Source organism: Solea solea, chromosome 3 (assembly GCF_958295425.1).
Source record: "Solea solea chromosome 3, fSolSol10.1, whole genome shotgun sequence".
Taxonomy (NCBI): domain Eukaryota; kingdom Metazoa; phylum Chordata; class Actinopteri; order Pleuronectiformes; family Soleidae; genus Solea; species Solea solea.
Genome location: NC_081136.1, coordinates 27,784,192 through 27,811,210, shown reverse-complemented (window position 1 = coordinate 27,811,210; position 27,019 = coordinate 27,784,192). Strand labels below are relative to the sequence as shown.

The 27,019-nt window shown below is 42.1% G+C and overlaps 1 protein-coding gene across 1 annotated transcript in view; it reads left to right on the top strand.

Moving 5' to 3' along the window:
• cerk (ceramide kinase) overlaps positions 1-27,019 on the top strand; it is a 41,684-nt gene that overhangs the window by 12,125 nt on the left and 2,540 nt on the right. The window contains exons 3-13 of the mRNA XM_058624107.1: positions 3,236-3,361; positions 4,783-4,905; positions 7,590-7,715; positions 8,332-8,398; positions 9,024-9,169; positions 14,873-14,947; positions 15,078-15,230; positions 16,659-16,764; positions 17,302-17,381; positions 21,333-21,538; positions 24,228-24,442. Of these exons, the coding sequence (XP_058480090.1) occupies positions 3,236-3,361; positions 4,783-4,905; positions 7,590-7,715; positions 8,332-8,398; positions 9,024-9,169; positions 14,873-14,947; positions 15,078-15,230; positions 16,659-16,764; positions 17,302-17,381; positions 21,333-21,538; positions 24,228-24,442 (1,423 nt within the window). The remainder of the gene's footprint in view (positions 1-3,235; positions 3,362-4,782; positions 4,906-7,589; positions 7,716-8,331; positions 8,399-9,023; positions 9,170-14,872; positions 14,948-15,077; positions 15,231-16,658; positions 16,765-17,301; positions 17,382-21,332; positions 21,539-24,227; positions 24,443-27,019) is intronic.

Here is a 27,019-nt window from a genome sequence, read left to right as displayed (position 1 = left end):
AAGCACAAAGAAAGTGTGTCAGTGCAGAGTAGAGAGGATCTGGCTTGTATGGCCGAGGGCTTAGCATGTAGCTTAGGCACCGCGTTGAACTAGAATGTGTGTGCCATGAGATTATTGTGTGTGGCAGGGTTATTGGAACAGCGTAAGAAAGTAGGAATGTCAGGGATTGTTCCCATTTCCCTCCTAAGACACTTCAATGGGATTTTTCTCTTTGTTTCTGGGCTTAATGACCAAGTTGTGTGTGTGTGTGTGAGAGAGAGAGGGAGAGAGACTTAGTGTTTAATGTGCTTTCAGACAATCAGCTTGACTATCAGGTTTACACAGAAAAGATTTCACACACTTTTACAGTTGTCGGATTTGCACTGCAAGCCACAGAGCTCACGGTAATGGTACATGGAAATGTGTAGGACACAAGATCAGATATTTCTAATGTATACCACTCAGTTTAAACTCCGGGTTCTTTGGTATGAAAATGAACAGCAAATGCATGAATTATCTCAAATCCAATACAAGTTGTTACAATCTCATCATCTAAGTTGGGTTGGTTTATGAAATGATATTTCACACCGCACATCCTGCTCCGTACGCCGTGACTGTACTGTCAGCACACCTCGACGATGGGCGGGGGGGGGGGGGAACTGACGGCGTTTCTTGTCATACTGCTTTTGCAGACTTACTTGATGTACGTACACATGAGTGTCAGCTATCTTCCTTGCACACCATCACGCTCAACGTGGAAGGGTTGCTTAAATCAGCAACTTGACGAGTCCCACCACTACATCCACAAGTGTTAGACAGTGATAAGTGTCAGGTTTGCAAAAACAATAGGACCCAAATGCAGGAATGATAGTAAACTGAAATACACACACACAAAAAAGGCAAAAACATAAACAGGAAAAAAAAAAACTGAATGAAAGTTAACACAGAAAACAGCACAGGACACAGGAAGTAAAAACTAGACAAGGAAGTAATTAACAGAGTCAGACAGGAAACCAAAACAAGGGAATAAAATTGGACCACTGAAAAACGTAAGTCCGTGGAAATGCAACTCAAATCGTTTAAATATCAAAAGGTCACAGCCCATGAAAATAAGTCTCATACACAATAATGAATTATTAAGGCCTTCAAAACTACCGGTTGACTCCTTGTTAAATTCAGTCTCTTTGTTTTCTCGTCCTTAATGTGTTGAGTATGGGAGACATGTTGTGTGGGTGTTGAGGTTCTGGGATGAGTTTAAAAACATCTTTGACAGCGCGTGTTCCCCAGAGCTACAATTATTTTACAAGAGAAAAAATAACGCTACAGTCAGTTAGTGCTGTCAGCTCACGATGCTGACATTCTCTCTCTCTCTCTCTCTCTCAGCACTTTCCTCTGGTGGTCCATCTCTTTTTTTCCAATAAGACATCTGTTAAGTAATTGAAAACTTAAAAATGAATATGTTAATAATGTGAGAAATGGAAGACCTGATCCGTCTTTGGCCCCTTGTGAAAATAGATGGAAGGATAAAGTATCACTAACTAATTCTAATAGCTAATACATTATATATTTTTAAAATCACACCAACAATCACTTTGGCAGAGCTGTGGATGTAATTTTTCAAATAGTGGGAATACACACCTCATTCTCCCCCCCCCCCCAACGAAATAAAGCCATTACCCACACGGCCATAAGTCTTCTTCCTATTTGTCAAAGTGTGAATATCGATGGCCATAAAGTTATTCATGCCTGCATGCCGCATCATCTTTATTTGAGAAAGAAATGAAATCCTATTCCCTCTGACTCCCAGGAGGGAAATAATATGTCATGCATTCCTCCCATCCATTTCACTATATCACCTGAATAAATTTGTCGGCGAGATCTGTGCGTGTGTGTGTGTCTGTGTGTGAGAGAGAGAGAGAGAGGGAGAGATGCAGTTGAAGAGGTCAGTTAAACTCTTTGCGAGCAATATTGTCATTTTCCGGTTACAAAAGTGAAAGTGAATTTCTTCTGTTTGTGGAAAAGCTATATGTTTTGCTTGAGCACTCCGAATTTTGCTCTTTGAATTTGAATATGGGAAATTTTACAGTGGAGAGATTTACTCCAACAACACAGTTTCCCCATATTTTAATTTATATCATCAATTTAGAGTAGGAATGTAAATTCCCTTTTTACCCCAATCTTTTTGTCCAGCTTTAATGCAACTGTCAGTTAAATGCTAGTTAAAATGTGTGTTTAATTGTGCTTTATTCAGACATTTGTTTACTAATCTAGAGTGTGTGGTAGGTCTTTCTGTCTCCCGGCTCTGACTGTTGTTGTGAAGCATTTTATCCAGTCAGGAGCCACAGGTCCTGTGTTCATACAAGCTAATGCTAAAGTCAACAAGAAGCAGGAAGTTAGACAAAGGATAATGTCACTCACAGCAGCTTGATTCCCATTTCCCAAGGAGAAATAATCTCGGATGCTTTTGTGATCCTTCTCTAAAGCACATTTAGTGTTACTGTTCTAAATATAAGATAAGAGTCCTTTATTAGTCCCACAGGGGGGAAATGTGCATTGTCACAGCAACAAAGACAGTAAAGATGACCAATGTGAAACAATCATGGTCATTTCTTTTGGTCGAAGCTCAGTTGTAACAGTTGTTCCCACGTCGCTCTGCGAGAGATGTTCAAAAACAGCTGTTGACACAGTCTTGCGGTCACAGATCTGCTGTGAACATTTAGCTCTTTAGACCAGCTCCAAAAAAAAGAAGCACTGATCACTGCAACATGGCCACTTCCTTGTTCTTTGAATAAAAAGAGCAATTGTCAGAATATGACTCATCTTGTTCTGTCGTTTACCACAAGTGCTTGCTGATGACGTCTTTTTAAACTGATGATTAGTTGGACTTGTTGATGTCCTTCCATGATTGTTGAAATTGAGTCATACTCTCTTGTGATCCAGCCATTTCATTCCTCCCACCTAATATGTGTTTTATTTTTTTACAATCACCGATAAGTCTCCTATCGTGCAAGCATAGCTTCAATTAGACCATAAATGTGAATAAAAACCCATTAATATTACCCGTAGTGATGTGATCACCGTGAACATGAAAAGACAAGGATTAGTTTATCTTCACAAAAGTGCTGTTTTGTATTTTTCTTAACATTTTTTTCCTGCCAGAAAGTGAAGAACGTTACCAAACTGTGACAGGAAAAGAACATCTTGTTTTAGACTGTTATCTCTTTTAATTTATTCGCTCATTTGTGAATGTCCTCAGCTCACAGTCAGACGGCTCAGGTGTGTGAAATCGTGGCCGTGCACGAGGCCGAAGACAACGACAACAAGGCCAAGAGCCAGAGAAACGACAAGCGGGTCACTGGGCTGTATCCTCACGCATTCACAGGTACAAAACATGCTTCCTGTTTCATGTCTGTCTTCTATCTTCACCTCAGTCTTCTCACCATTCAGGGTCACCCCATGTCTTTTATTGCTTTTATTTTGAGAACACTATTCTTTATGGAATACTTAATAAAGAGACATCTTTGCTTCATTCCAGCTAGAATTAGACTCGGTCATATGGTGTTACAGTGGCCAGCATTGTTGCCACGCAGCAAGAAGGTCACCGGGTCAGATCCTGGATCAAAACAAGGGCCTTTCTGTGTGGCTCAGCTCCCCCTGCGACCCTCGTGTGGAGGATAAAGCAGCTGAAGTGGATTTAATACAGACAGATATAGGGACAGACTCACACTGGGTTAATGTCACATCACAGGTTTGAGTAAGTGTACCAAGAACCATAATCACATGTGATCTGACACTGGGAATAAGCCCGTAGATTCCCCCACACTCACAGATTAGCTGACTGGGTCTAAGATGGCAGCACGCCAGTGATTTAGGAGCTAATGCTTGATTTTGAGCCATTAGATTATATTCAAACAAGATCAGATTTACATTATTTATCACAGGCAACACGACCATATTAATGTTAGCGGATGCCGGAGTCAGACTGCGCCGACATTGACACAGCTGCATCCCCACAATCTGTGCGTGCTTGGCTTCAAAGAGGCTTCTCATCACTTACATCCCGATCGTGTAACGTATTACAGGGCGATTTTAGTCCCGCTCATCTTCTCCCTGCCTCTAAGTATGAGATACTGAAAATGATGTGGATGCCGGAGCTGAAAAGTTAACTTTTCTATCTGATGAAGGAGACGCGTGCTTAGTCATTTGCTTAGGGAGTAAATCTGCTGTCAAAAATGGCCCTAAATGTCAATATTCTTCTCATGTGACTCTAATGTCTCTGCTTTCTACTTTATTTCTCACTCACATTACCTGGTCAGCGTCAAGCTGTGCTCCGTGGCTTCATGTCCACCATTAGCTCAGTCAGAACTAATAGAGAAGGTAGGATACCTCATTGGTGACGTAAAAAGGACCTGCCCTAGATTCCAAAAATACACAGAAGTGATTCATTTCTGTGGACATACTTTTAGACTGCGTATGTGTGTGTGTGTGTGGGAAACATGATATGAATAGACAAAAACTGTTGGAGGCTTTATTTACCAGCTTGATACTATCTCAGGGGGAACAGATTCAGAATTTCCAGTCTTGATAGCATCTAACTACCTTTGACACAGTATTTTGGAAGGAGGAACTAGTCAGGGATGCTTGATAAATGAATAGGTTATAGCACAAAGTGGAAGGACTATCAAATGAACAAAATATACTCTATCAGTATAGCTACTGTACATACTCTTGAATGTTTCATTTCTTTTACCCCCCCCACGTTCTTTTTTTTTGTTCTTTTCTCCTCGTTTTATTTCTCTGCAGTTGCACATGTGAAGAGGACGACGCAGCACCAGTGGCGCTGCAGCGATGTCACCTTCCGCAGTGCCAGTCAAGCACTGTGTGAGCAGTGGATCCACGTTATCAACGAGCAGCTGTCACTACTCAGTGCGTACCATTTAATGATGTTCTATAACAGATGTTCGGAGGAATACTTCATCAGAATCACTATGGACGCGTTGATCTACTGTAGGAAAGTTGTATGTTCACATGCATATGGGGGGAAACTGAGAATTATGGAATATTTTAATTGGTATATTATAAATATTTGGTCCAAGACTTGTTTGTTTAAAAGCTGCTGACATTTGACTGTCAGGCTAATTACAAGGTCAGACTACGCGATTAAAGCACGATCGTAACCCAAGCCGACAGACGTGGGGTGTTGGGAGCCCTCCGCCTCAAAAGTGGATCGTTTTATACCGTGTAGTGTGTCATGGTGAATGAAGGACAGATCTTACAACCTCCTGACAGAATGTCTGGCATGTTTGATTTTTGTTCTGCCCCTTTTACGACAGTTCGTGTCTTTCACTTCAGTGACTTTGACCGACGAGAGCGCAGAGTGCTGTAAAGAGTAGAGAGCGTAGGCAGAAAAAAATGGCGAAAGCAAAAGAAGAGTGACGGCGAGTGACAGTCCAACCTGTCCTCTCGCAAACCGACGCAGCGAGTACCGAGGACACGATTACGGGTGTTGACTAAACCTGCCCCATGCTCCAGTCCCTCTGGGTTGGTTACCATCGTGTAGTCATATGTGGCACAAGGGTATGGCTCTGTGATCGCCATCATAAGAGATCCAAAGGCCGTGTAGTCTGATAACAACATGGATGGTGCACAGTATGTACAGATTTGCTGCTTTCACAGATTTTATGATGCACTTTGTCGGTTTTTAGTAAAAGGGAAGAAACCCAAAGCAAGGCTCGTGTGCAAAAACAACTAAAAAGGTATCTTTTAAATCAAATCTTACTGTGAAAGGGAACTTGAAGAGGCAGAGGGAATCCAAAAGCAACAGGTGAAGGCAGGGCAAAGCAGACACAAATGAAAGAATGCAGTGAGGAAATGAGGAAGACACCAACTGGCAAACACAGAGGCTGTATATTCTCAACGGACGGCTAACGAGATGCAGGTGAAACTAATGAGGCAATCAGGAAGTAAAGAGCAGGAAGTAAAACTGGGAAGACGCACACATGCAGGAAGAACTACAGCGTAAAACAAGACAAGAGGGGAGTAAAAGGAGACATTCAAATAAATATCTAAACAACTGGAATACTAAAAACTCCACAAGGAAACCTAAATAAATACTTGTCCACTAGCACACCATCTACAGTACGTGTTAAATGGGCTGTTGTCTGGCAAAGAAAACTGTTCCCCTTCATCATTTTCCACAACATCGGCTTGATTCATGACGCTGCCTTTTGTCACATTCTGAAATGTCGAGATTGTCTTTTTATTTTATTGTGAGTTGCACATTCAGTATTCAGTATGTTCAAAGCATGTCTGGGAAAGTGTCGGAGCCCTACGTGTTCCGCTTACAGCATTTTTTTCCGTAGAGGCGTTTCAAGAGATTTTGAGGGCCACGGGTAGAATTAACCTATGGGGAGCTACACTGGGAATTGCAGCCATTTTGACAGCTCACAGACGTGAATAAACGAATGAATAATGGCCCGAGTTGCACTTAGCTTTCCTGCATGTTCACTGTCACGCCCCATGCAGTCTCCTGTACATTACAATTCATTATAGGGTACTCAACATAGGGACTAACATAATCTGAATTTTAAATGCTTTCCTGTCACAATATCTTTTTCAGTACTATAAAAAATATAAATAATGCGGTGCCAATTGACTCGTCATAAACAGACATTTATTCAAATTAAAGTGTTCAACACTGACATTTTACGTAGTGCCATGAGTCCTGCTGACCATCAAAGTACCAAAAACAAAGGGTGTGTAATATTGCACATTTTTTTTTAATTAATTATATTACTGATTAGTACCAAAACATCCCTGACACTTATGAAGTTTGGAGCCGTCAACGTGTGACTGGATCACCTAAGATGCACCGTAATGCTTAGTCAGAACAGGGCCTCAGAACCATTGTGTTCAGGAAGATTGTGAGCATATTTCCTGCACTTTTAAGTGATTATACACCTGCCAAACACAATATAAAACTCATAATGCATTACCTTAATGTTATACCCGACATGTTAGACCTTTTTTTTTAGTGTTGGTTTTAACACCTTGGGACATGTGGTATGACGCAGTGACTGTAATCAGCCCTTTAAAAAGGCTGAGTGATGAAATAAAACGAGCTAATTGAAACTCCCACGAAGACAAATCAGTCCAAGGAAATTAACTACGTTCATTGTGAAGATGTCGCACCTTTACATCACCCCGTTCCTGTTTGTGCTCAGTTAGCATTTGTTTTTCTCCTCGAGCAGCTGCTTTGTTCTAAGCGATCTGGGTTTGTTGTCCTAAACGCACTCTTCCACCGCAGCCATAAACAAGCCATTTAGTATGCTTCATCAGAGCACTTTGGAGGTTTATCACCAAATGATGTAGCACCTCCAAATTGCCCCACACTCCTCGCATATCCAGTGGAGACATTATTTATTTCTTGAGCGGCGTGTATGGGAGAGCAGTCAGTTTGACTGAGCATTTTGAGAAAGGTCTCCGGTTAATGAAAACTTCATCAAGTTGCTGTCAACTACACATTTGTTGGGGGGGGGGGGGGGGGGGGGGGGGGAAGTAAACACTGGGGCTTTTTAACGACTATCTCATACTCTTCACTCACTTTGCAGCCAATCGGCCCAAGAGTCTCCTGGTGTACATCAATCCCTACGGCGGAAAGCGGCGTGGGAAGCATATTTACGAGCAGAAGGTGGCTCCACTGTTTCGCCGTGCCTGCATCTCAGCCGATGTGATTGGTGGGTCCCCGTCAGGAGTGTTCCCCAACATTTAAATAAAGAATGAGTCCGTGTGAATGCCGTATAGATCTCCATGGCCACCGCGGCCTCTGTGCAAAGGATATGATTTGGCTTATAGCACGATTAATCACATCTGCACCTTAATGGAAGCTGTGATAGTTGATAAGCTTGGGTATCTAAACACATCTATTATTCAATAAGTGCCTGCTAGAGCTTCACATAGTCTGGGGTAGTGATAGTCAATCAGGATGAATGCTGGGGATACTGCAGCCACTATGAATTGCAGGATTGTATCTGTGTTGGTATCACATGCCGTGTAAACAGATTTACTGTTGAAATTTTGTTTTTGTAGGCTCTGGGCTCATTTTTGCAGGCTAATATGAAATAGCTGAATTACAGAGTTTTAGGTCACTGTGTTTGGGAACATTATTTGTGCAGGAAGTGTTGAAGTTAATGTTTCAAAGTGCAGCTCTTTCCCTTGTCCTCTTGTTGCTGAAAGGCCAGTAATAGCAGGCCTGCTGTACCAGTCGAGCCACAAAGCATCTAGTCATTTTGTCAGCACATTTGCCTTTCATTCAAGCTGCACTAACACTTATCATTTGATTTGCTTCTATAGTTACAGAGCGTGCCAATCATGCCAGGGACCACTTGAAAACAGAAGCCAATCTAGATAAATATGACGGGTGAGTACTCGCGCGACAGCTGCTGCTTTCAGACTTTTAACACCAGTCCTTCACTTTGACTCTCGTCTTTTCATATTGTAATAAAACCTTTGACAAACTTGGCCATGAGTTGTATTTCAGTTTGTGGCTATTACAGGAATTTTTGTGCTGCAGTTTACGTTGTGTTGTCGCTGAGACAAACCACTGGGAGGATCTCACACTTAAACAGTGTAATCCCACCACTATTTACAGATCAGGCCTTGTTAATATTAGACAGATTAAAATGAGGTAACTCATTTTTTTATTTTGAATCGCAGGCTCCAAATAATAACTGCAAGCACTATTTATATCCCACTTGTCATTAATAAATCACAAAGAGCGTCATAGAAAACATAAAACATTAATGTATAGTGTAATAAAAACAGCCTTAATAATTAATATCAAATGGAAACAAACGCGGGATATAATTAATGTAAGAAAAGACAGTTCTTTATAAATAGTGTCTTGTCTGTCTAACCATCCTCAACTGATTCCACAAATCATTTAATAAATCAGCCGTTTAACCAGGAGTAGAGTGGAGCAGCGTGGTCTTCCATTGCTGTTAAACCTGCGGCCCCGGATGTGTTTTCGTGTTGTCTTTGCCCAGGGTGGTGTGTGTGGGTGGAGATGGAATGTTCAGTGAAGTCCTGCACGGGTTGGTCACCAGGACACAAGCTGACCGCGGCGTGGACCAGAACGATCCCGATGCAGAGTTGGTGCCTTGCGATCTACGCATTGGGATCATTCCTGCAGGTGAGCTCTTGCCAATCGTGTTTTTGGGACAGTGATCCCAGGAAAGGGTTTAGGAAGGAAGTTAGGAACCTTTCTCATTCTACCCCACCCTGTTCTTCTTCCTCTAAACTCAAATAGTCAAATAAAAGCCACAAACAAAAAGAAAACATTTTCTTTATCCTGTCTAAAATATTCTTTTTTTTTAAAGCTCAGTTTAAGCCTCAGAGATCTTTAGTATCGATCTTTCAGCAGCATTGAGAAATATTTTAAAAGGTTTTCATGGAAGTTGGTGGTAAATCTCTTTAAATGTGAATAAATGACCAGAGGAGAACTTTAAAGACACAGAAAATAAAACCTCTTCTTCTTCCTTTGCCATCAATACCTTAATGTGAAATTCTGTAAACAGTCAGTCAGACAAAATGGAAATCTGACAAGTCTTTTTCCCCAGCAGCAGATTGTGCTGCTGAAGAATGATTTGCCTAAAACACCCAACTTCCACTTTTTCTTAAATGGGAAAAAAAACTCTTGCCTCACTGTTGTCTCCATTTCGTCACCTATGTAAGTCCACCGTTGTGTAATATGGGAAATATAGGGCTTTGTGAATTTAAAGTCCCAAGTCTACAGAAACTATTCTGCGCATAAAATCGCCCTCATCAGAACTGTGATTGATTCCCTTTCTAAGACCTGTACCCCCACTGATCCCAGTTACTGAAGAATAATCTCTATGGCAACAGGGCAGGGAGTCTCGCTTGGTCCCTGCGAAGGGTCAACGATTCAAAGTGCCACGAATGAGAACGTGCTGCGTGACATTTTGAAAATCGCTGTAATTCTAATGAGCAGAGAAACACTGTGCATAAGAGACCAGTATGAGGTCATCTATGTACAGCTGGATTATAAAAGCACAGGGATTCAATAAGAGACTTTTTTTCTTATTACCTGTATTTTTTTTGATAGTGGATGAATTTTTTGTTTTCATGCAACTGGATAACAGTCACATCATCATTCTTGAGCTGAGGTACTCGAGGCTGTCGGCAAATAACCCAGGGCCACTGGAATAAAAGCTCATGTTCATCAACTGTTCTGGAGAGCTTTTTAAATTGTCATCATTGCCATTTTGATACAAGTAGTTGAGTTGTTGCATTGTTTGTAGTACTAAAGGTTCTTTTCTTTGCTTTCTTTGTGATGTTAAGTGAAACAAACCCTCTTGTTGCCAAGACCGTCCTCTCATCAGAGCTTTCAGGGCATTAAATAAGCATAAACATGTTGATGAGCAGTGATCTAGACTTTAATATTTGCCCTCAAAAGTTTCCTTCTTTCGTTAGCTACCAAGGAAAATAACAGCTGATGATCAGACGGACTAGGTTTGATGTCGGAAAGAATAACAGATTCCTTCTCTTCGCTCGCACATGTAATTGAAACTGTGATTCTCACAGCCAACACACTTAAAAGGGGAATATTTCATCGTTTTTTTAATGAATTGAATCATGAAAACCAGCAATAATAAGCACTGATCTGAGACAAAAACCAACAAAGTTTACTTTGTCCCAAAGAGCAGGCAGGCGAAGTTCTGCAGTTTATTGAACGGATGAGTTAACAGATGAGATGAGCTAATGCAGAAACTGGAGGTGGAGGAAGCACCAGGAAGTTCTGAGCAGAACAAGAGCAGAGTACAAGCAAATAACTAAGCACTAGAGAACCGAGACATCTTCCAGGAGAGCCGTGAGCGGTGTTCACCACACAGAGGTCTGTAACAATGTGGCGACCAAGGCCTGGAGAACCAGGAAATAAGTAGAGGTGCTTGGTAATTGGATTGGGAGCAGGTGTGCTCCCACCGCAGGTGAGCTGATTGCATGCAGGAGGGGAGGAGACGCAGGCAAGACATGAAGGTGGTGCATGACACAGATTCCTGCATTACAATGAACGTGGGTGAAGTAGCTTATTTGAAGAAACTCACCCAACTGATGCTTTGACCATCAAAGGTGTTATCTACTGCTGAAAACATCCCCCAACAAATGTAATTTTGTTCTTGTTTGAGCAACATTTGCAAAAATATAGATATATCATATATCCCATTCACTCCTGCATCAAAGGACTCTGGAAAACAAGTAGGTTTTTAAGGTATTGAAGCCTTAATCCTCAATGACAGGATGGTCACAGAAGGGTTAAGACAGATGGAGGCAACAGCAACATTGCCCTAGTAAAGTAAGACAGCTCCAAAATGGCTGAAGTATGACTGAACATAAAGAAGCGCCCACGAAACTACCCAAAGAAAGAGGTCATTACGCAATGTGACGGAATAAATGCCTCTTGCTCAGGCCCACACTTGCCCTGCTGCTGTATACGACAGAAGCGCTCCCTCTGGTCTGACAGAGCCCGTTTTCAGATGAATAACACAGCATTTTGCATTGCTTCTGTTCACAAAGACCAAACATCAACAACAAAAAGTTACACACTGCAGCTTTACAGTAACTCTGAAACACTTAAAGTTATTTTTTTGGGTGGTAAAAAAAAAAGGAAGTATGCTATTCAAAGATCACTTTGTCTGCTTCATGAGAGCTGGCAGATGCCGTTATATGATACTGTTACAAGTGCAGCCATAAATACATTCATGCACGGAGGATTCCAACGGCAGCACTAAAGCATCTAGACCGCGTTGTTGTCCCTAAGATAAAGATGATCTCGCTGCCAGGAAGATCATACTGGCGAGACAGTTTGGGGAGGAAACGCAGATAAGAACTGGAACTTCCCCGCTGAGGATATGCCTTGTGACAGTTTACGCTCTTTTTCCTCTGAATATTCCGACAGACTACTGTGCTTGAGTAACTTAAGGAGAATAAAACATTGAACATCTGAGCGCTGAACATCATTGAACATCTGCGTGCACCACTTTAATCCATTCAAAGTCAGTTGGCTTTTACTGTGTAGCTTTAGAGGAGTCAAATGGCATATGTCGCCACATCGCAGTGTTTTTTTTTCTTTCTTTTTCCTGCAGATAAGTGCGGTGCTGTCAGAGGCAGAGCACTGTTTTTCCGGATTTCAATTTGAAGCTCAGAGGGGAAGAGGCAAAGGCCACATAAGTGATATTCATAAAAAAGTCAAGATTGAGTGCAGGAGCGGGCTCATCTTCATACTCATCTGTGTCCACCACCTGATCTCCCCCGTCATGCTTCTATGAGCCTGGGCGAAACATCGCAAGTTGAATTTGACTCTCCTCTTTTGCTCACTGTCTCTGTCTTACAGCACTGTGCAAAAGTGAGATTTGTGATTTAAACAATGCTATAATAGACCCTACAGTATCATTTCTCATCATCAAGTATTTAGTGTGACTTACTCTTACACACAATAGTGAAAAAAAAGAGCAAGAGAGCCTTATTACGTCTAAAGTTTAAAGAAACTCAACATTTCTCTCAAGGCGGAGGTTGCCTCTCATCCTTCATTTCTTGGCTGAAGGGAGTTGATGATAGCACAGGGTCCAGAGCTCTCCGACTGGTTGACTTCATGACTGAAATGTCTCCTCACTTCAGCCTAATGAAGTAATTCAAGTGAATTTAACTGCTTACTTGGCAGTAGATGTGCACCTCTACCAAGGACCACTGATTTATTTTATGAATGAAGGAAACAAAAACACGTGATTAACATCTTTCCAGCGTTGCCCCTCAGAATCTCGAGCAGTCAGTGATAATACATTCACCACAACTTTGATTTTTATTTTTTTTTTAGATTTACAAACCAAAGCTAGGCATTACTTCCCTTCCACACTAATGAATGAAGAAACGGGTTCAGATATATGAATGACAGTTGATGGTTCAACAAGCTCTCAGCCAGCACTGATGCATGAGAGAGCAAAACAAAGCCTACGTAACTGAAGTGTTGACCAGTGTAGACCACATTTCACATTTGTGGTTTTTACTGATATGTGTTGACATCTTTTTCCAGGGATCATGTTTGTGTTCTGTCAAGACATTCTGGTTTGTTTTTTTTGGACATTTTGGAAAATGGAAACAATCCAAAATGTGTTGCTTGTCTCTGTATGGCTGTGTTTTCACTAAGCGAGGCAGCGCACTTCAATTCAGTGCAGTGCATTTTTCAAACAGTACACCCTGACCTGGCTTGTGTTTCCATTGTGGGGTGTGTACGCTGAATGGCAGTATCTGTGTCACCTATGATGATAGCATGACATGATAGCCTGCCACTGTTATGAAGCGCCGCCCATCAATAAATGAAATGGAGAAGACAAAGTCAACACGGTGAACACTGCTACACACTGATGTGTTTGTTAAAAAAAAAGGATGAATCCTCTCTCTATCATAATACATGGTATATTAAAAAAAAAAAGTATCATGTTTTTCTGGTTCTATTCCCGTTGGTCCTGTTAGCGTAACTGTTAGCAAAGATGGCGGACACTGTTTACATTCTGGGAATGAGGTCCCGTCCCCCTACGAGTGGGTCTAAAAAGTGCGGAATTAGCGTTGCAGTTTCAAGCCTCGGACCAAGTGTCACTGGTGGGCACGTAACCAAAAAAAGAATGAAGATATTTCTCGACTCAGAGGAAACTGCGGTTTAAATACTACCCCTATTCTAAAGCTAAATGCAAATCTGTAAACTATTTCTTTAAGTGTTTTTCTTGTGTTATATACACCTTTTAGAAAATGTTTTACCCTTGACGGGTAAGGACCCATATATGGAAACCTCATTGATCGATAAAGGCTGAAGTGCAAAATTCACGTATCGGTACTTCACTTTGTTATTTCTATTTTGAGCGACGTTTATTATTTCGGACTACATTTCCGAAATAAATATTGTGCACATTTACTTCAATACATTTCCCCTAACTATCTTCTGTTACTAGTTACTGACAAATGAAATAAGAAGATGCGCATGCGTGTCACATGACTTGATTCTATCACAGAGGACTTCTTCTCTGCCATGCAGTCGTCTCAAGCACGTGACGGTGCCAAACATCTGGATAGATACTTGGCCTGTTCCAGCAGATCACATGGATTTTCTGAAATCAGCGGCCTGTGAAAGGCTCTTTCCGGCATTGCAGGACTTGTCTTCAGTCCAAGAAGAGCGTGACTGAATTCCCGCTTTGAAAAACCAACGTCTTCTGAAAATGCACACAAACCTTTTTACAATTTCAGCTAATAAATTGCCTTCATGTAGTTTGCCCTTATAACTCACAGGGTGGTTGACAGCACTACAAGAGGGAGCAAGTTTTAATTTAGTTTTTTTTTTTTTTAACGTTGAACAGGCCCATGCCTCTTAACCTTCTACTGGAAGGAAGTCATGGTATTAAAAATTGTAGCTCCTCACTTTTTTGATATTTTTGCTTCTACTTTGACACTTGCGTACGGTAAATGTCATATGCTTAAAGACTTCTACTCAAGTAATATTGTAATAAGTGACTTCAAAGTCCTTCTCTGAAAAAGGACAGTACAGATACTTTACAACATTTGACAATCGAGGTGCAAATAATTGTGTAACAGACTGATCTTCATCAAAATGTGAAAACAGTGCTTATATTGGCTCTGTGATAAAATGAGTTAACCCCGCCTCTCAGACAGTGTCAGCCGAGACTCCAGCTCCCCATTGACACGGGAAGGATAAGTGAAATGGATGGAGGGAGTGTGTGTATATTTTAACATTTAGAATAAAGGATTTCCCCTTTGTTTTTTTCTTTTTTGAATAATAGCTATGTTTTCTTTTGTGTCTCTGCTCCAACAGGCTCCACTGATTGTATCTGCTTTGCCACCGTGGGAACCACTGATCCAGTTACCTCTGCTTTACACGTCATTGTAGGTCAGTGGAAGTCTGTTGTTGTGTGTGTCTCAGTGTGCAGACTGGCGTCACAGTGTCAGTTCTCTCAGAGCGCGCTGATCATTTATTACAGCAGCAGCACTTGACGGCTCCACTGGCTCTGTCTTTGCAGGTGACTCGCAGCCGATGGACGTGTGCTCAGCTCACCACAACGACACCTTCCTCAAATACTCGGTCTCGTTGCTTGGCTACGGTTTCTATGGAGATGTCCTGACAGACAGCGAGAGGAAGAGGTGGCTCGGCCCCGCCAGATATGACCTGTCAGGTATGCCGTCGCTTCTTTAAACTTGAGTGACTCTTCAGACCGAGTCCCGGTGTGGCTCCCAGGCTTCAGAGTGTAATAACCACACACACACCTGCTTCTATTAATGATGGGTAAGAGTGGATTTACTGGCAGAGCGTGCCGATCTCGCTCTCAATCCAGGATTCGGAGGATTAAAGATATAAATCAAATGCACCTCGCCTTGGGCTCAGACACGTGTGTTGGTCTGTTGTGAGGCGAGCTTCCTCAACTGACTCAGGGCCACTGCTAAGATTTCTCCTCCCTTTTGGGTTGCTGCACATAAATATTCACATTCCTTGTACTGGAAGGTGTCAGCCCTATGATGCACGCGATAAAGCCAGGTTAAATTAAAGTGGGGCTGAGTGCACAGAGGAGGAATCCTTCGGAAATCTAAATCTGGGGTCTTACCCTTCAAAAGCATCAATAAAACAAGTTGAAAATGTGTGTCAGTTTGAAAAAAAAAAAGGTTTGTATTAAAAGCGGACGCCTTTGGTGCAATGATCATTTCACAGACAGGTGAAACTAAACAAGTCCCAAAATAGTCTATCAATAAGATACAGCACAGCTGTCTGTAGAGTTATGGTTATGTGTCTGTGCGCAGTATATATCACACAGGACTTAGTATGAGGAACGAAAAGAAAGAAATAAATCTCTCATATCCGTTGAAAATGTCTGTGCAAATGAATATTTAAAATAATATGAAGTGTTCCTGTCTTTACCTGCGTCCTGTAACATTTATCGAACTTAGAAAAGTAAAAAAAATCAGAAATGTGAACTGTATATTAGGCACAAATTTGCTTTTGTTATGACATCGCGCTTTAAAAGGACCAGTATGTAGGATTAAGTGGCATCTAGAGGTGAAGTGTTTTGCCCAACACCAACAGACCAACAGATGGGTTACAGGAGATTTTCTTTCAACAGACTTGCTGAATTTGAAACATAATATGCCAAACATCTCTCGTTTACTAATTCAAAACGATATTAGGTTGTGAATTAGTCGTTACATAATGCACAGATCTGCTCTTGTCACGTATTATATTTGGGATTTGGGTCTTTATATGGGATGATTTGGGAAACGCTGAAACATAAAACATAAAAAAATACAATGCCCTCCATAGAGCTAGTGTTAGATTGGTTCATTTTAGACTCCTGTACAAACACGGCAGGACAATGTGGCATTCTAAGGCTACAAAAACACAACATTTCTTACCTTTTAGTTGGTATTTGACTAATGAAAACATCATTTAAAATGTTATATTTTATCTCTGTTCATGGAATAAATCCCATAGTACCCTTAAACATACTCAGCCTGCAGATTTTAGGCCCGATTTCACTTGAGCAGCTTTTATCCTTAACTGTTTTGTGAAATATGGACACGCTGACATGAAAGTGTTTGTTTTTTTGTTCCAGGAGCAAAAATCTTCCTGAACCACAACCGCTATGAAGGCACCGTCTCGTTCCTTCCTGCCGAGCACAACATTGGGAGCCCCAGGGACAAGCTGCTCTGTCGATCAGGGTAAATAAAACATTAACCACATCTATTTCTGCAGCTTTCCCAACACTGCGTACTAACTTATCTGATGTACTGTAGTTCAATAGCAGCTCTGCACCTGCCACGGCGTAAATGGGCTAGTTTGCGCTGTCAGGGAAACCTATCTGATTTATTGTGGACTGAACACATTCAGTCTCTTCTGACACGAGCCAGAATAAGTGGCTTGTGTTTTTTTGAGATGCCGAACGCTGTTTGCATTCGTTATTGAGACTGAAAGGGAAGGCTAGAAAAAACATTCATCAGTGAGAACGCCATGTTTCCTGACAGCTTATTTTACCATAAAAATGTGATATGACTAGGCCTCTAAAGGCCTTCTCTCGACTTACCTCTGAAAAAAAGAACTTCAAAATAGTTAAATTGCAATACAAAGAGGTACAAACCACATCAGGGTAGAATAGACTAGAATGTATTTGCACCTAATGAATCATTTAGGCTTGTTAAGGCAGAGCAGCTCGCTGTTGTCGTGATGACTGTAGGAATTAAGTTATGCTGATATTTCAGGTGCCACGTCTGTCAGCACAAGCACTCATCAAAGGAGAAGCAGCGGGGGGTGTTGGAGGAGAAGGAAGCGTCTGATAAAGGTACAAGTTTGGGATTATGTTAAATTAATCACACCGAGGGGGGAAAAGAAAAAAAGTGTTTTTCTTATTCCTCAGCGTCGTTATCTGCTTGTTTTTCTTCCTTTCGAACTATTTTCGTAAATGGTTTTTCCTAAACTCCTGCTTGGAGAGGAAAAGACCAAGAACTAAGAGGATGAGACAATTCCACACTGGCTGTCTTTTTTCTTAAAGTCAGACACACACACACACACCAGGAGCTAAATCAGGGGAGATTCACATTTTTCTCTCTTTTGGGGAACAATAAATACCAGAGAAAGTCTGGGAGTAAATAACACCATCCCCTGCTTCTCAAATGTTTACTTTATCTCAATTTTCTTTTTGGGACTATTTTCGTCTCCCGCAGCAAGGAGGAGTTCTTGATGAGATTCTTGATGGGTTATTGACGAGAAAATATAAAACTGATTTTTAGTGACACTGCTCCACTCTCCATCGAGCCCCACTGGTGCTGTTGTTTGTAAATTTCTTTTTTTTTTTTCTTTCCACATTTCCAAATCTCCATAATCCAGCTCTTCCTCTGCATGATCAGATTACGTGTACAGCAGGGCTGTCACTTTTTTTCCAATATAATATATTACATGATATTCACACACACACACACACACATTATGTGAGGTTGATGAACTGTGCTGCTGATCTGTGATGCTTCTCTGGCTGCTTCACTCGAGTGGGTCTAACTTGTTCCTCTGTTTGATTTGGTGTAGAACCCAAAATACTTTCACATGCTGCTTTTCGAGAAGATGGTTTAGTTTGCTCGTGTGCCTCCATTTTCACGGCAAAACAACAAATTCTGAAGTGAATCTACGGCTAGATCCTGCCCCACAAAAGCACAACAAACTGTCACCGATTTTCAACGTTTTAATCGCGAGAAAGCGCAGACTAGACGATCCAGTCCAGACGCAGGACCACACACTTGGTGTTCAGTCAAACGATTTCAGGGAGGAGATTCCAGGGATTTGGGATCTCACAGAAACTCCCGTGATTTATTGCGACTTAAGAATAGAACCGTTTCCCGGTCGACTCGCTCTCATTGGCTATCGCGGGGGTCTGCTCACGCCCCAATCGCTGTTCAGTCGTAAATACGTACTTACGATTTGAAACCGCGAAGACTCTGATGCGTCTGTTGATCCTTCACAGGATCATTTGGCCAGACAATCTGTTCAAATCAGCCTAAAATTGGAAGGCAATACTCAGGCCGGGCCACGTAGTAATTACCTCAGACCGTCTGATGTGCTTCTAGGCTTGAGTGGGTTTTTAAGGTGTGAAATTTGGATCCCAATTATAAACTGGGATCCAAATTTCGTACAAAAAGTCAACGCCCGAGTTCCTCGAAGGTGATGTGGCTCCCCTCTCTCACACACACACACACACACACACACACACACTTCATTATCTACTATCCACTCAGCCCACCAGCACAGCAGCACAAACCTCTGGAGGCAGATGAAATAGTGACTCCTGTGTGGGTGCACTGGTGCATGTTTGTGTGTGTTCTTTTTTCCCTCTAATTAGTGTGCTGGTGTTACATTTAAGATTTTTACGTCTTGCTCTGGCTATCTGGGACTGCGACTTCTTATGGTGTGTGTGTGTGTGTGTGTGTGTGTGTTCTTGTGTAAATATGAAAGCAAGTGTATCCTGTGTGTGTGTGTGTGTGTGTGTGATATGTGACAGACTCCCACTAATCAGGAAGATATTTGGCTCTGCCAGCGGGTTTGTCTCACGCCGTTGCTGCTGTTTGTTTTTTGCGATTTCTCCGTCTCTGTGTCTCTTTCTCTCTTTTTCTGGCATGGGAAATCTGAGACAACTGCTAAATCAATGAGGCACGACACACTCACTCTCTCTGCAAATGAGCCAACCTCCCCTCTGAAAAGCAAATACTCATTTGGAGACATTCACCAAATGAAGAGCCTACGGTCCGCAGTTGGATTTTGTTGTTTTTTTTAACGTTTTCTTTTTTAATGTAGCGTTAATCACAGATTCCCAATTAAAATATTGTTTTATCCATGTAGCCTCAACGGGCTTGTTATCATCGGCTCGCGTTATCACCTCTGTCGGTTTGTTTTGCAAAATGAGGGGGAAAGGTAATGAGTCGTTTTGCTTTTTCGAGATCACATAATTTTCCCTCTGAGACGCTCATAAAAAAACCGTCAGATGCTAATTTTCGAAGTCTGTGATCACTTTTTGCAGCTCACTGCAGTGACTGGCTGGTGACAGGCACTGCCAGTCCCGTGGGTGATGATACCACTGTGTCTTTGATACGCCATCATTTGTAAACAGCCGCTAATCTCTGAGGAACAGAGTGGCGATTTGTGAAGTGCAGCCGTCGCGTCTGTCACTTGAGACTCGGAGGCCACATGTGCATCTAATCATAACAAGATGACTTCAAGTTAACGCAGTGTGTCTCCTTTTCTGTACAGCTCTCTTTGATAGCGCGAGCCCTTCATCAGCCAAACGTAATTGTGTTTCGTAACAGAAGCTTTAGTACAGCATCAAAGTTTCTCTCTCGGCTCAGTCGTCAGGGAAATGCTGCTCCGAGGCTTCCTGCCAAGACATCTGGATCTTAATGGACCCTCATCAGCATCACTGCTGTAGTGTGACAAGCTTGGAACTTAACCCCAGGACTCATAAAGCTTGTGCAAAATACACAGTATAATTTCTAAAAGTCATTACCTGATGGTACACAGATGATTAGTTTCGGCATTTCTGTAAAAAAACAAAACTGGCGGCCTAAAAGTAGCGGTAGTAGCTAATTTTGTCTCTTATCTAACTCGTACAGGTTTGTGCTGAGGAAGTTCGAGATTTTTGAAGTGGGGTTATGTAATAACGTTGTTCTGTGTAGTCAGTGTGTGTTAATATGTGTGCTCTTTATCTTGTGCATGCCTCTTTTTCCTGCCTGATACCAATATCGCAACCTTGAGTAAATACTGATACCGATATCAGCCGCCCACAGTCATTTTAAAACCACTAATGAGTTTCAAATGGAGTCATTGGTGCCGATGCATTTACTTCAAGTATTCTGCTTCCAAAAAGACAACATAAACAGCCTAAAAAATGACTCATGGACTTTGAGTTTTACAGTCTATGTTTTGGATCACATCAGGTTTTTAATTGTTCTAATATTGGATCCAGTCATTTTATAGTATAGAGTATAGAATTGGGTCATCTTCTGCTGCCTCTCAAGGCTTTTGAACACTGGAGTCTCTGAATGTACTGATGGAGGCAGCAGTAGACCTAAAATCCCAAACGACCACATCACTTCAAGGCTGACACAATCCAAACATCTGCAGAGGCTGTAGAACTTTTGTTGAATAGAGCGTTGCAGAAAAAGAAACATTGCAGTGGCGTCTATTCACTGCCGCACTGAGCCTCCTTATTTACTAGTGTCAGATAGAGGAGATTTAGGTCGAGAGGAAAGAGAGAGGAGCTAAAAGTAAATGGCTAGTGGACAAGGCTTAACGTGTTCAACAGCATTTGCTGAAAAGTCTCAGATTTCCCCGCTGAACGTGCACTAACTTTCATGTTTCAAGTCAGAGTGAATTCACTTTATTTGCACATTAAAGTTTTTCATATATTTATACTGAACAAAAGTCCAATATGCTGTATAATGTATTTTATATTAAAGTATTACATACAAGTCTCAAAGCAGAATTGTAAGAGCTTTAATACAGTAGTGTTTTATTTTATTAATTTTTTTTTTTATCCAAAAGCTATATTTTTCTTTCCTCTCTGTTTTTGCCAGGGAATGGTATCATTTGATGGAGAATGCTATGATGTCTGCCAGGGTTTTTCATCCTCCCACTCTGAAAAAAATCAAACCTCGGATAACTTTTTTCTGTTCCAAACAGAATGAACTGAATAATGGCAACAAAAAAAAAAGTCAATCTCACTCAAACTCGACACGCTCCTCTGTTTCAGGTGACAGCGGCGGTTGGAGCGTGATCCACGGAAAGTTCATTGCCATCAACGCAGCCAGTATGAGCTGCGCGTGTCCACGCAGCCCGCAAGGCCTGTCGCCGTCTGCCCACCTTGCCGACGGCACGACAGACCTCATCCTGGTCAGGGAGTGCTCCCGCCTCGATTTCTTCAAACACCTTCTTCAACACACCAACAAAGACGACCAGGTTAGGAAGGAAGGGGTCGTAACTTAAAGGAATACTTCACCGATTTGCATTTAGCTTTGTATTCCAACCTCAGGAGGTATGGAAGTCACTTCATTTTCTAATGCTCATGTAATCAGCAGTTGGCATTGCAAAAGTTTATTATATGTTTTATTGCCTGCTTTAAAACCACATCCACGTCATTCATTGCTCAAGAGTAATGTCAGATATTATACGTCAGTTGGATCCAGCAGGAGTGAAAGGAGCCACAAAACTTTTAAGACAATTTCATCGCTCGCCTCTGCTCCTTCCATCTCCTCCCTCCCTCCCTCCCTCCCTCCCTCCCTCCGCTTCAGAGTTTAATGCTCAGCATCAGGAGTTTCTCAATCTGTGCACTGATGAATTGAGAGTCTGTTAAGTCTGTGAATGAGCGCGCTTGCTGTGCTAGCACCTCCGTTTGCTGACGCCGCTCAATTCCTCAACTATGGTTCAATTTAGTTCAAATGCCTCAGCCCTTGTGCCTTCCCACGTATCATAAATAACCTCCACCATGGTCCGGAGAGGCACCAGTAATCGCTGCATCAGGGATCTGCTGTATGGGAGAACGGGCTGATACCAGACTAATGCCCTCTTAGGGTTGTGAAAGTATTACCAGGGGAAGTGTAGTGATTAGTAATTATTACTTCAGGACGGACCTTGGGAAGTTTATCCCATTTAGAAGAATCTTGGAAGTAATTTCAGTGGCTCGGCCTTGGTGAAGTTCTGAGATTGTAAACTGTATTTTGAGTCAACACTGACACCCCGAGGTCAGTCTGAACTTTTCAAATCAACATGTTTTAGCTTTGTGGAGCACAAGGATGAGTTGGGGTTCTTTTTTTTGGGGGGGGGGGGGGTATTATGCATCTGCAGCTTTAAACGTATGATTTTAAAAGGTTACTGTCAGATAAAACCCAGTAATACAGCTTTTCAAAGACAGGAGTGCAGAGGCTGAAAAGGTGGTGCTGTGCTTTGTGACAGTGGTACAGAAGTATGTTTGTTTAAGTCAATAATTGCTCTAAAAATGATTCAAATCATTTGGTTTTTCGTAGCCCAAGGATAAGCCTTTTATGTGCACTTTCGGCGGGGGGGGGGTTTTCTTTATGGAGCCCAAATGGACAAACCACTCAGACTCTGCATTTTGTGATTTGAAGTAGAAGCTTAATATGCAAACAAAGATGAAAGGCATCCCTTTTCTCCCCAAGGTCAAAATACTAACATTTCAGACTCACATATTTGTGTTTTGCAGTGTAGCTTTTGCCAAGACACTTGGAAATGCATGTATGGACGGCAGTGTCGAAACGCTGGGTCCACGACTTAAGTCAGAAAGCAATATCTGGACAGCTGCGGGGCGACGTATCCTCCACGGCCACCAAAACAGCGTTGGTTTACAATGAAACAAAAGATTATACTTTACTAAACAGCTGTCTAAGAATCCCATATTTCAGTATCCATGTTGTGACGCTGTCAGTGGAGAGTCACGTCTCCAGCTCCGGGATGTTGTCGCTGCTCTCCTCGCGGCACAGTATGAGGTAGACAAGTGGTCGTATGAGCAGCCTGAGCGAGACTTTGCATCAAAGTTCACTTAATATCAGCATCACTGTCCAGCCGAGCAGAGAGAAACAAGCAGTGAGAAGCCACTAAGCGTATTCATGGCCTTGTCAGAAAGCCTTTTAGGCAGACCGTCCGGCATGAATGCAAAGCGGCTGCAGTCATAAAGTGGGTCTGATGTGAAATAAATGGCTGTCACTCTGCTTTCGGGGATGAGAGAGCGCCGGAGAGTGAGAGCATGAAGAGAGAGAGAGACGAAAACAGAGGAGGAAAGAAAAGAAGTCAGTGAGAAAGTGGCACTCTGTGAAGTTGAGGAAAATAGTGCGTCGGAGTGAGCTGCACCTCTCTGCGACACTGGGCGAGATGAAAGGAGATTTTGACGACATCGTTTCTTTTCATCTCTCTATTTTCTTCTTTCCGTCGTTTACATTGTTTTTATGCACCACCATTTTATCTGACCTCTCCTCCCCGCTCTCTCTCTCTCTGTTTCTCTCTCTCTTTCCATTATTTTGTATTTGTTCTCCTGTTTGATAAATGGCGGAAAAGGGAAGGACAACCCCACATGAAGTTTTGCTTTTCATTATAAAATCAGTAGGAGTCCATAAAAAAAACACAATAGAAGGCAAATTAAATTTTTACCGCACCCACCAGGAGCTGGTAAGCTAAACAAAAAAAAAGACACCTTTTTTTTTCTTTTATCAGGCAATATAATCATCATATTTCACAGAATTGTTGCACTGCCCATTTTGTGTGCTCTTGTGTATAAAATGAAGTGGTTTATGTTCGTTGGGAGGCGTTTAAATGATCCAGAAGAATGTCAGAGCACAGTGTGAACTCAAGTCATCCACCAAAGACAAGTTTCTGTGACACTTGATGCTTGTGTTTTGTTTCCCTGACTTGGAGCAGAGGTATACGTGCCTTTACTACCTGTCTGTCATTCTACCGTAAATAAAACTGCATTTTGAGGATGAAACTTCGGGTCATTCAAGAGAGTGTGGTCTTTAACCTCTGCACCATCTGTTGTCACATCTGTTGCTTCACCCATTTATCCATCCGTCTCTCCTCCCCCTCCTCTCTTTCATCCACCACTGCATCTGTCTCTGCCTCTCTCTCTCTCTCTCCCCAGTTTGACCACCCGTTTGTCGAGGTCCACCGGGTGACCAAGTTTCGCTTCCAGCCGCGGCACCAGCAGCTGGTGTCGCTCGAAGACCTTATCGAGACTCAGAAGAAGGCGGACTTCAGTCCAGTGTGCTCCTGCCAGACCACCTGCAGCGACGGCAGAGCCCACAGCAGCTGGAGCTGCGATGGAGAGATCCTGCATCATGCCGCGATCCAAGTCAGGTAAACAAATCACAGAATCTGTCAGTTCAACTGCCGCATTACAGTTGTTATGTCGGGTAACTTCGGGCAGGGTCATACTTTTGGCCCTTTTCCACCTCGCCTCGCCTCACCACGGTTTAGGTTGGTTTTCCACTCCAAAGATAGCACCTACTCAACGTAATCATTAGAATCAGTTCATTAAAACTGTTTGTTCAGTACTTCCTCCATGACCGGAGCACAGACTCCATCTGACACAGACTCCTCTGTTAAATATTGAGAATTTAGACATTTCCCTGTCAATTGTTGGAGATTAACCCACGTTTTTTGGAATTGTTAAGTCTTTTAAACTGATCTACTGTTTGGCATTGTTCGGCTTGTTTTTGGGGCGGACGTCTCTTCCTGTGACGGCACTCGCCTAGTGCCTACTCAGCTCGCTTGGAACCTCACCAGAGGAGGCACTAAAAAAAGTACCTGGTACCAGTGCCGAGGCGAGGCTAGTCCAGCCGGTAGAAACACGCCATTTGAGCGTCTGCCTGTGCACAGAGGTCCACTAGGGTCTGCGTGATGGTCTGCAGTGTAAGACCACACAGACCTTTTCAGAACACACGGAGAGTGTCTTGATGGCTATGAAGAAGTCAGCAAGTACCCACACATGCACAACTCAGCGAAACACAAATGAGGTGTGAAATGTGCGAGACGTGGTTAGTATGACCACGGGCCGTTAGCCCCCCCGCACTTTGTTTTTATTTGAAATAAAGTTGCTAAAACTGAGCTTCAGTGTGAAGCATAAATCAGAAAGTTGGCAGCTGGCAGCGGAAAGTTATTGTCACTTATGTGTAATGATGGATGTTTTGCCAATGTATACGGCTTTTTAATACTGTAACACTGAAACAAACACTCGTTTCCCCCCCGCTCAAGAAGGGCACACTTCAATCATTTTACCACCATGCCCACTCATTTTCACTATTAAGAAGGCTGTGACAAAAATTACATTTTGAAGAGGCCGGCAGCTCAGATGATGACTGGCAAATGACTTAGAGTCTGCGTGCGCAATATTGCAGAAACAATATAATGGAAGAAATATTCACATCCTTGCAGAGCTCAAAGCGATCACGTCACCATGGTAAAGACTTCACTTCTGCGTATTAGGCTGTAATCTTCTTTTTGACGATCATATATAACTGAGGCTTAAGTAGGACTTGATCACACACTGTTTGCTTGGGAGCTCAGTATTCACAGCACACGCGGTAGGACTTACAGTTTTTTAGCCACATTTACTTTTAAACAAGACTGAAATAGCTAACGATTGAATGTGTTGTGACCAATTTTCTCATTAGAGGGTCTTTGTTTTTTTGTTTTTCTTTTCCCTAATCCCTTTTAATTACCAAAATAAAGCAGCCTGCAAAGACGCACTAAAAAAAAACTACAATGAGACTAGTCTAGCACAAAGCATGATGGACCGCGGGGCCAATGTGCTACATTCATTTGGCAAGAAAGTAGATTATTTTATAATCCATTCATCTGTCGATAATTTCCCCGATTAATCGAGTGATCGTTTGCTAATTGCTAAGTAAGACTTAGCAATAGTTTGTGCAGATTTTGTGCAAAAATGCAATATAAAATGCTTCACAAATATACTTATAAAAAGAAGTTCTACAATAAAAAGCAAAATATAATAAAAACAAGTCATTTAGTGTAAAAAACAAATACATATTCATATATTGAAACCCGAGCTACAAATCTAGTTACCCTATGACAAAATGAGCAAACGCACTGTATATTATACTGCCATCACCTTAGAGCTGACTCCTATTCTTTTAACACTATTTAGAAACAAGTAAGAAATGAATCATTTAATTAAAAAAACAAAAACAAAAACAAACCCAAAGTTGAAAATGTCAGCATGTAAAATAATCTGTACCGAGGAAACATTAGCAGTACCTGGAAATAAAGATGTCCCACTGTTTGCTGTGAAAGGAGCGAGAGCAGTAGTTCAATTGGCAGTGCGAGCGTCCAGCTGCGTCTGATCTGGAGACACGTTCATTGTTCTCCGCTGGACTTTCTTAGCAGCGTGTCTGCCCTCATTATCCTGGCACTGTCCACACGTCAGCCTCTCACACACATCACATCTCTGTACAGCCAGTGTGGCACTGCGGCTTGACACGCCATTTATTTCATGCTCCATTGTATTTTGCCAGTGATGCATGGCGCTGTAATGTTGCTAATTTAATGGCCCTCCCCATGTTAAAAGGCTACTCCCCTTTAATTAAAGCAGAAGTCCGTCCATTTATCGTCTCTTCCTCTCTGCTAATCGTTCTTGTGAAGAGCCTGCCCGGCTGTGGATAATTAATGGTAATAGCCCAGGCCGAACGGACTGAGAGTAAGAAAGAAAAAGGGAAAGAGCAAAGAGTTTTGCTTTTAAAGTTACTAATCCATGTGGGAGTAAAAACTGGCAAGGAATCTAACCCGCAAGGGTCCGTGGATGTCGTTATCATGGTCAGTTTCGCGTTATTACGGTCACGGTCATTTGTATAAAACGCTGCGCTGTTCCGTTATTCAAAACAACAGGTGTTCCAGTAAAAAAAAGAGAAATTAGAG